The 10632-nt window shown below is 38.8% G+C and overlaps 1 protein-coding gene and 1 non-coding gene across 2 annotated transcripts in view; one reads left to right on the plus strand and one right to left on the minus strand.

Moving 5' to 3' along the window:
* The first annotated feature begins 513 nt into the window (after positions 1-513).
* The window catches only part of LOC109910447 (mesoderm induction early response protein 2-like), a 59856-nt gene continuing 49737 nt past the window's right edge, over positions 514-10632 (plus strand). Inside the window, exons 1-3 of the mRNA XM_020509635.2 lie at positions 514-597; positions 6082-6203; positions 9644-9778. Of these exons, the coding sequence (XP_020365224.1) occupies positions 6090-6203; positions 9644-9778 (249 nt within the window). The 5' untranslated portion in view covers positions 514-597; positions 6082-6089. The remainder of the gene's footprint in view (positions 598-6081; positions 6204-9643; positions 9779-10632) is intronic.
* trnav-cac lies at positions 8713-8785 on the minus strand. Its single transcript has one exon. It is a non-coding gene; the product is annotated as a tRNA-Val (tRNA).

The following is a 10632-nucleotide window of genomic DNA, read 5'->3' on the forward strand; positions in this document are numbered from 1 at the left end:
AATTACAACTTGTTGAGGTGTAACTGGGTTTTTAATAGCATACTATTAAACACCTTTTCTGGCCTTCAGGAGTGAACTTTATAGAATGTCAAATTTCTTTGAATTATTTTATATTGATGTAGAATTTGTTATCATTAATTTAACGTATAAGCTAAAATATTCACATTCAGTTGTTCTGTTATCTGGAATTTAAGATGAGATATTAAGGATGTTAAATGCATTCCACTTGCTGCTTGGGAGAGTGTTTCACTGTGATTAGCTGATTACCTCCTTGATAACATCACTGCTGCTGCATGCCAATTCATCCCTTCATCTTGGTGTCAGGTTTAAACTGCCATCAGGAAATGGGAAAATCATACAACAGAGTCCTGGATCTTTATGGGCAGCTTTCTTTGAGGGCTGCGGCTGTGTCCTTATTTCAATGTCGATGATAAAATCTAAGCTAAAATTTTTCTAAGACTGGACAGTTTTATTTTGGACAAAGCTAATCTTTTTTTTATTATTTTTAGGCCTCTGTTGGTAGACAGAGTCCACGTGTGGTGTTATATCGAACACAGGATCTATGTTCCTTAGAAAACAGGCTTCAGTCTGGAGGAGGTATAATATGTTAACTTTTTTAAGAACAGTTGCGACTTAATAGGGATTGTTGTAATTCGGTTTGTCAAGAAGTACAGCTATTGTATTTTAGTTAATACTTTTTAAAATGTAAAAGTCACTGTATTGCTGATCTCAGAACTTTATTCAATGGAATCTTTTTCTACCTGCCACACTGCTCTGATGATATCAATGCTGTGGAATGTGTCCTTTGTAATTATAGAGTTAGATCATTCAGAAATCTGAAAATATTTGTAAAGTTATTCGACTTCTGGCATTTACATTAAATAGCATATAGAGGAGGATTAACAGTATTGCTGTTTATTGTCCCCCCCCCCAGTTCATAATCATTTTGAAGAGAAATATAATTAGTCATTTGATTACATAGAACTAGAGTATTACCGAAAAACATTTCATTGAAACTTTTTAAAATGTCTTTCTTGTTGGGATTTTATTTGTTTTCTGCTTTATTGGTATCCTTGTGAATTGTCCTGATGTGTGCAAGGCAAAAAACTTCAACAAAGTGAGACCTTTTAGCAATATGCAAGAATATTATTATGAAGTTATAACTTCTTAAAATCATTAAGCAGCCAAAAGCCAAAAATTTCCAAAATTTTAGACTAAATACCCAGATTTTAATCCAAATTCTAGAGAAATCTCTGGATAGTCCTGTTGTTCCCTCTGTGTTGTTCCCTCTGTTGTTCACCAGGGCTGTATTACAATCCTAATTCCATACCTGTAGCTATCATGATCACCTAAGCTTCCTGATGAATTCCTCTCAATTTCAGCTAGATGGACCTAGCCATAAGGTCATGAATCTGAGTCCACTGGATCTAAACTGCCTCCACGCAAAGGAACAATCCAAGCCAAGAATTTTACCCTTTTCCTCATATTGAAATCTAGAGGTAGTTTTTAAGCTAGTTTGTAATTTTCCTGAATATTATGAGGATCCCATTGAAGCTCATGAGTAACTATTCCCCCACCAAAAGGGATTAGGAGTTGGATTCGGAGTATTTCAGTACAGAAAATGAATTAGAGTATTTAAGTTTTAAACACATGCAAGTTTATTATAATGAAAAAACATACAATTTGATGGTAATAGGAAAAACATAAATCTCACAAAACAAAAGCTAGTTCTTATTTCTATTAGAAATTCCAAGCTATAAAAATATTTGTTATTTGATTATAATTTTTTGAAAAGAATGCAAGGAATCCATTAAATATTGAAATAAGGTTATCTTACGAACCATGAGATGTAAGAGCAGAAGTAGTTAATTCAGCTGTACTGTGTTCCACTGCCGTTCAATGAGATTATGGCTAATTTGATCATCCTCAGCTCCACCTTCCAGCCTTTTCCCATGGCTTTTGTTTCCCTTACTGCTAAAACTTTGTCTCAACCTTCAATATATTTAATGACCCAGCCTCAGCAGTCCTTTGCAATAAGGACTTTCACAGATTGACAACCCTCTGAGAAGAAATTCCTCTTTATCTCTGTTATAGAGTCATAGAAATGTACAGTACGGAAACAGACCCTTCGATCCAACTCGTCCCTGCTGACCAGATATCTTGTACAAATCCAGTCCCATTTGCCAGCATTTGGCCCATATCCCTCTAACCCTTCCTGTTCACATACCCATTCAGATTCCTTTTAAATGTTGTAATCATACCCACCTCCACCACTTCCTCTCACAGCTCATTCCATACAGGCATCACCCTCTGCGTGAAAATGTTGCCCGTTAGGTCCCTTTTATATCTTTCCCCTCTCGCCTTTAAACCTATGCCTCTAGTTTTGGACTTGCCACCCCAGGGAAAAGATCTTGCCTAGTTACCCTATACATGCCCTTCGTGATTTTATAAGCCTTTATAAGGTCAACCGTGAGCCTCCAATGCTCTGGGGAAAATAGCCACAGCCTTTCCCTATTGCTCAAACCCTCCAATCCTGGCAACATTCTCATAAGTTTTTTCTGAACCTTTTCTAGTTTCACAACATCCTTCCTATAAGAGGGAGACCAGAATTGCAGAATTAAATGTTTGACCCCATATTCTAAGATTATGCTGTATGGTCCTAGACTCTCCCACAAGGGCAAATAAGTTGATGTTAATTAGGCAAACAAGCAGTGCAGAAAGATTTGTGTGTGTTAAAGGAAACAGGAGAGAAATAGAGATAGTAGGAACTGCAGATGCTGGAGAATCCGAGACAACAAGGTGCAGAGCTGGATGAACACAGCAGGCCAAGCAGCATCATAGGAGCAGAAAGGCTGACGTTTCGGGCCTAGACCCTTCATCAGAAAAGGAGAGAAATAAAGTTGGGTATTGAGGACACCACCTGTGAAATCTACTGTCTTGGACTGAATTGTGCCAGACAAATAAGGAAAAACAGTGATCTGTGGGAGTGATGGGTTGTGAGAAAGAGAAGCCATTGCAGTAGATACAGTGTCTAAAATAGGTGAGAATAGAGCTACCACAGGACAGTCATGAATCTGACTATGGAGAAAACACTTTGGAAGGAGAATGGAATAGTTCATTGCATGAAGTGCTGAGATAGGTTGAAGAAGATAAAGAAGTACAATGCACTATTCTCACAAGTCAAAATATGTTCTTGGCTTTGGTCAAAGTCATCCCAGTATAATGAGTATTGAAACAGAGAACGTCTAGTTCTAGAATGCTGTACTTTAACTAACATATTATAGACGTACCACCACTTGTGACTCCTCTAGGTAAGAACTAGTGAATTATGACACTTCATAGTTTTAACAGGATCACCATCATATCCTTCAGAGAAAGATGCATCTAGCCTAATAATTATGGGAGTAAGATGGTGACAGAAATTATGGCAAAGAATAGTATCGAGGGGCATATAAACATACATATGTATTAGGAGCAAAAGTAGGCTATTTGGCCCCTCGAGCCTGCTCTAACACTTAATATGCTCATGGCTAATCTGTGTTTGAAATTCCACATTGCCATCCAAACCCAACAACTGTAAATTTTTGATAGACAAAGGTAATAAATCAGCCTCCTCCTGAAAATTATGAAGTGACCTTGCTTCCAGCCCTTTCTGAGACACAGAGTTTCAAAGTCACACAACTCTCTGAGGGGAGAAAAAATTTCATCTCTATCCTAGAAGGGCAACCACTAATTTTTAAGCAGTGCCCCCTAGTTCTGGACTGACGCAGCAAAAGGAAGCATCCTCTCCATGTCCACTATGTCAAGAGCATTCAGGATCTTATGCACTTCAATCAAGTCATCTATCATTCTTCAAGACTCCAGGGGAAATGGGCCCAGTGTGTCCAACCTATCTTCATAAGATAAACCACTAATTCCATGTATCAGTTTCCTCCTGCTCTGAGCCATCTCCACGCATTTACATCCTCCCTTTGCAAGCCGGGAGTGGTTGCTCTTGAGCTGCAGACCAACTCTGTCGCGTCAAGGGGGATGGTTTCTGGTGGTAGGCAATCCGGTGGCTTAGTGGGCAGGGGATCCGTGGTGAAGACTTCGGTTAGAGTTGCCATGAGGAAGGAAACGGCCATTCAGAATGCTGAAACAGTACTCAAAAATGGTGCCGATCAGGTCAAATAGGGTACTGCAGTACTGTAAACAACGTTAATATGAACCTCCTGACGCTCAATTAAATTTTAGCCCTAATAACTTTGATGTTAAACCAACAGTAAAAACGACAACATTAAATTCAGATTCTCTGTAGTGAAGGCAAGCAAAGTATTTGTTCATTTCACTTGCTGTTTCCTTATTATCTGCTATTAATTTCCCATTCTTAAGTATTCTGAAATATCCCCTTAAATATCTGCCACTGCATTTCTACTGATCCATTTTCCAAAATGGTACTTCAGTTTATTTCATTTTTCATGTCCAAGTAGTTACCCTTATTTGAGTTAAAATAGCAATTTTAGATCTACTCTTCTACCTTTCAAATTGATTACAAAATTCAGTCATAATATAGTTGCTGTGACGAGGGTGCCTTTGCTTTAAGCTCATTAATTAATCTGGTTTGTACATAGTACCAAAGTTAATATAACCTGCTTTCTGGTTGGTTCCACAGTGGACTGTGAAACTATCTCAAAAGCATTCTATGAATATCTTCCTACTTTGACTTTACCCCTTGATGTGCTACATCTACTTAAACTTGATGCCTTATTGTTTAGTTTAAAGCCCTCATTGTACAATTGCATATGCAAGCTTATTTGCAATTTTACATAGGATTACGTAGCACAGAAACAGGCAATTTAGCCCAACCAGCTGATGCTTTCCATTTTAATTCATTCACGGGATGAGGGTGTCACTGGCTAGGCAGTATTTATTGCGCATCCAAAATTGTCCAGTGGACAATTAAGAGTCAGCCACAATGCTGTCGGTTGGGAGTCACATGTAGGCAGACCAGGTAAGGATGGCAGTTTCCTTCCCTGAAGGACATTCATGACCCAAATGGGTTTTTCCAACTGTCAACCCTGGATTCATGGTCATTATTAGACTCTTAATTACAGTATTTTTTTTAAATTGAATACAAATTCCACCACCTGCCATGGTGGGATTCAAACCTGGATCCTTGGGACATTACCTGGGTCTCTGGATTAACAGTCCAGCAATAATATCACTAGGCCATTGTCTCCCCCATTTATGCTGTATTCAAGCCTCCCATCTTTCATCATCTCTATCATTATAACCCTCTATTTCTTCCTTCCTCATATGTTTGCCTGGCTTCCCCTGAAATGCATTGACATGACTCACTCCAAGCACTTTTTATGGTAGTAACTTGCACATTATCACCATTCTTTAGGTGATTCTTTAAATTCCCTGTTGAATTTCTTGGGGACTGTCGTGTGTTGTCATCCTGTTATACTATTCTCCCATGAGAGGGATAATTTCTCTGTAATTATAAAATCATTCCATAATTTTAAAAATATCTATTAGGGTCATCCCTCAGCTTGCTTTCTCCAAGTGAGAAGAAACCAAACCTGTAGATTATTTCTTGAGATATTTTAATGATCCCAGCTGATGGTATTACTGGACAAATCAGATGAAATCTGGCTTGATACATCTTTATTTTTGTTAATGGGATGGTCAGTCAGTGAAACAGTCACATGAAGCTGCAAAGTTTATTAAACAACGAAAGTGTTTTGTGTAAAAAAAATTAAAGCAAAAAAGACCCAAGCTAAAGAAGAAAGTTTAGAAAACTCCAGCAAAGTAAAGTTTTCAATCTACTTTCCAACACCATTCATTTCCCCATGCATCGAGATTCAAGTTCAGCAAAATTACCCCTCCGTATCAAATCTTTACGTTTTTTAATAATTTCCTAATTTCATTCTTGAGAATTGTGGAGTCACCCTACATGAATACCCATAAAACTGAGAGCTTAGATTACTGCTCTAAATCAATCAGTTCTAAATCTTGTTGCCTTGTTTATTTCTTTTTTCTCTCTACTAATGTGTGCAAAAGAATGTGTAATTGTTAAATTTGACTTTTGACTTTTAGCTGGCTCAATGGGCTCAGCAGATCACAGATTCAATTTGGCCGATATCCTGTCTCACAATTACCCATCTCAGGAAGAGGAGGAAACGCCTGAGGCCGATAAATCATTTGAGGATCTGGAAAGGGTAAACTCATCTTAGGAATTTTCTGACTTTTAAGTCCCAAATGTCATTTAGGTATAAGTTACATATCTGGTCTTGTTTGGTAATTAGATATTTATTAATGTCACCTGTATAACATATAAAATTGCTGCAATATTTTGCCATTGTTTCTGCTTTTCTGCCATTTTCCAACCTCCAAGCAATGCAAATCACTTGTGCATGACTGTGTTGTATTTGCAAGATGTATTTGGCAAAAATGAACTGTGGAATTTGTTGAAATTTAAAACAAATCTGTTTGTATTGATAATTGATGGTGGGTAGAGGAATTCCCTAGATGTTCAGCATGCCAGTCACCAATCTAATTGCTAGCAGACAACAATGGTATCCTCTGAATAATTGTCTTTTTGTCTTTTTTGCACTAAAAAGGGAACCATCCAATAATTTATTTATTCATGGGATGTAGGCTTGGCTGGCAGTGCCAGTATTTTTGCCGTGGAGATATAGGTGAATGTTTTGCCAGGCCATTTCAGGTAGGAGTTAAGAATCACCCACATTGCAGTGGTCTAGAGTCATGTGTAGGCCAGACCAGATACAATTTAGGCAGATTTAGTTCTGTAAAGTTTAGTAGTGAACCTAGTGGGTATTTGTGATAGTCCACTGATCTTATGATTGTCATTACTGAAGTAAGCTTTATAATTCCAGTTTTTCATGCCTGTCTTACAATGTGCAAAGATTTCATGATAGCCTGGTATTCATTTTTGAAATGGTTATCAAACCGGCAACTTAAGATTTTTAAAAAATTTATCTCTTAACTAAGTCTGTCTGTCGGTATGAAAGTAGGGGTTCATGTTCAGAGAAGGTTGGGCTTAGATTGTAGATATTAATTGGAGTGCCCTGTAGTTTATCTGTGTTCTGCCAAAGTTACATTCTGAATAATAAATTGTTAATTTTTGTCTAAGTTACAAACTTCGTGTCCAAGATCTGTTCTTTGTAATGTCTGGTTAGGAACAATTGAGCAATTTTGAGGATCATTTGAATGTTTTAAATTCAAGTGATAGTGAGGCTGATTTGGTTTGGCTTGCATTTTCTGTCTCGTAACATCTAGTTGGTTCTTCAGTGCACTGGTTTAAAAGAATCATCTTGTATACATTCCATCAATTAATCTGTCGTAGTGCTATTGCTAATGTGGTTTGCCCACTCTTTTATAAGTAGGTTAAAGTAACCCATGATTGCTGTAACACCTTAGCATGCATCTCTGATTTCCTGTTCAATGTCATCCTTTAACTTACCATTACTGTTTGGAGCCCTACAGCGAACTCCCATTTTTGTCATATGCCCCTTGTTGTTTCTTCGCTCCAACTGGATTGATTCTATGCCTAGGTTTCCTGTGCCAATATGTTTTCTTTGCATTGATTTCACCTTTCACTAACAATGCCACATCACCATATTTTTCAACTCCTGTCCTTCCCAAAGATTGAATTCTTTTGCATGTTCAGTTCGTAGCCATCCAGCTGCCATATCTCCAAAATCAGAATCTGATTGTCATGTTTATAATTATTTCCATTGTTAATTCATCTGACCTATCACTACTGCTCTGTGCACTCAGATTTGGTATATTTAGATGCAACTTTTTGACATTTTTACACATTTGATTTGCTGCTAGTTCTTGTTTCCTCACTTTTCTATCTCTGATTTCCATGGCAGTCGTGTCTGCACGCTTAGGTTTCTCTTTCCCTGCCACTCGTTTAAAATCTCTCCCACAGTACTGGCAAATGCACTTGTGAGGATATCTGTCCTGGTCCTGTTGGGATGCAAACTGTCCAGCCTATACAGGTCCCAACTTCCTCAGAATTGGTCCCAAGGCCTCAAGAATGTAAATCCCTCACTCTTGCACCATCCCTCCAACTACTCACTGAACCAAGCTATTCTTCTGTCCCTGACGTTACTAGCATGTGTCACTGGTTGTAATCTAAGACTGCAATCATTTGAAGTCCAGTGTTTTTATTTACTTCCTACCTCCCTATATTCTGCCTATGGATCTCATCTCTCTTGTTACTGATATGGACCACAAGCTCTGACTGCTGTCTCTCCCCTTCAGAATGTTCTGTAATTGTTCAGTGATATCCTGACCCTGGAATGAGGAAGACAGCATACCATCCTGTTGTCACTTGTCAGAAACATCTAGATCATAGAACATAAATCAAAGAACCCCTACACTGTGGAAACAGGCCCTTCGGCCCAACAAGTCCACACCGAACCTCAGAACATCCCACCCAGACCCCATCCCCCTATAACCCACCTAATCTACTCATCCCTGAACACTATGGGCAATTTAGTGTGGCCAATCCACCTAGCCCGCACATCTTTGGACTGTGGGAGGAAACCGGAGCACCCGGTGGAACCCACGCAGACACGGGGAAAATGTGCAAACTCCACACAGACAGTCACCCAAGGGTGGAATCAAACCCGGGTCCCTGGTGCTGTGAGGCAGCAGTGTCAACCACTGAGCCACCGTGCTGCCTTAAATGAGAAGTGGTTCCACTGGGGCTTGAACCCAGGACCCTCTGTGTGTGAAGCAGATGTGATAACCACTACACTATGGAACCAATAATCTGTCTGCACCCATTATGATAGAATCCCCTCGTCCTACCATTCTTCCACATTTTTCTTCCTCTGTGCTGTTGAGTTGCTCCTGGTGCTACAGTCTTGGCTCTTGTTGCATTCTGCTGAGAAACTACCCGCTTCAACATTGAGACATGGGCGTTGGCAAGATGGGATTCCTGCATTATCTACCTGGTACTTTTACTTTGCCAGTCACCCAATTCCTTTTCAACCTGTGCACTCTTTACCTGTGGTGTGGCCACCTCAATGCACAAGCTATCTACGTAGGCCTCAACCTTGTGTATTCTCCACTGTTATATTAGCTGCTACTCCAGATCCGAAACGCAGATTTTCAGTAGCTGCAGCTGGAGACAGTTCATGCACTTGTGGTCACCCTGGACACTGGAAATGCCCCAGACTTCATAAATCGCACAGGAGGAGCATTCCACTGAGCCAAGCTGCCTTGCCATGCCTTAACCATAAATTACCCTCTATTTGTTTACTTTCTCTAGTTTAAAGAATATTCAATATATGCTAAGGACCTTACCTTATTCCTTGTACTCAAACACCCTTAAACTAACCTAAAGACCAATATTTAACTTAAATTCTTAATTAAAAGATGGTAACACAACAAAGTGAGATTGAGTTAAAAACTAATTAACAAAAAAATTGAATTAAGCATAGGTGATTTCAGCAAAATTATCTCGTGGAGACTAGTAATGTGATTTCATCTAGTCTTGCCTTTTATAGCTTCATTACTCTGTTGCCACATGTCTTCTTAACAGTTGTCTATTTATGTTCAAAGGAATTAGGAAAAACAATGAACCAAGATGCAAGAAAGCTAATTTTAATTGCATTTACAGGAAAGTGATGTGCCTTTCGAAGAACTTCTAGCACTTTATGGTTATGAAGCATCCGATCCAATCTCCGAGCATGAAAGTGAGGGCAGCTCACCTAGTGAGCTTGCTGATAACTTGCCAGATATGACTCTGGATAAGGTAATCATAATCCTTCTGTTGAGTTGTTTTGAACTTTTTAAAGCAGTCAACTAATTGGTGCAACACTTTTATAGGAAGCTAGTGGATCTTGGTTGATGTGTCATTATAGATCAAAGGAAAACATCAGTGTTTGTGTGAAATTTAATATGTGAGCACGATGGAAGTAATGTTTTCGGGTTACTGAAAAATCTAAATGACTGACTGATCAGAAAGATGGTCTTTCTTTGTCCTATTGGTACATTTAAAATTAAAGTTTCATTGTTATAATCAGAAGTATTATATATGAGGAGTAACCAACAAATCCCACACCTGATTAATGTGCAATGGTTTGTGCTGATGAAGTTTAGACTACCCGAATCCACACCCTTATCAAAGGAAACTCTTAGCTTCTCAGCCATTTTCTCTGTCTAACAACTCTGCTGTTTTGGCATCAACTTTGCTGTGGTCAACATGATTTCTTCATAAACCTGTAGTGAGAATGCAAAACCTTCCTTGACAGTGTGCATCATTTTCTACTCTTTAAGAAACACCAGGTAAAATATTTCTTGGAGTCTGCCTAAATGCATGAAATAGAACATAGAACAGTACAGCACAGTACCGTCCCTTCGGCCCACGATGTTGTGCTGAACTTTTACCCTAAACCTAAGGTCTATCTAACCTCCACCGCATAGCACATAGAATGCTGGATAGTCATTTCTTAGATGGAGCTTATCGATGGAAAGTACACATTAACTTGCCAATTTAATAATCAAGTAAAATGGTTAAAAACAGATAACAAACAGTTGCAGAATGTGGGTGAAGGATGCAAGGTGAGCAGATGCTTAAACATAACAGATCTATCTGTTATGTTTAAG

The sequence above is a fragment of the Rhincodon typus genome, chromosome 29 (genome assembly GCF_021869965.1).
Source record: "Rhincodon typus isolate 14 chromosome 29, sRhiTyp1.1, whole genome shotgun sequence".
Lineage (NCBI taxonomy): Eukaryota > Metazoa > Chordata > Chondrichthyes > Orectolobiformes > Rhincodontidae > Rhincodon > Rhincodon typus.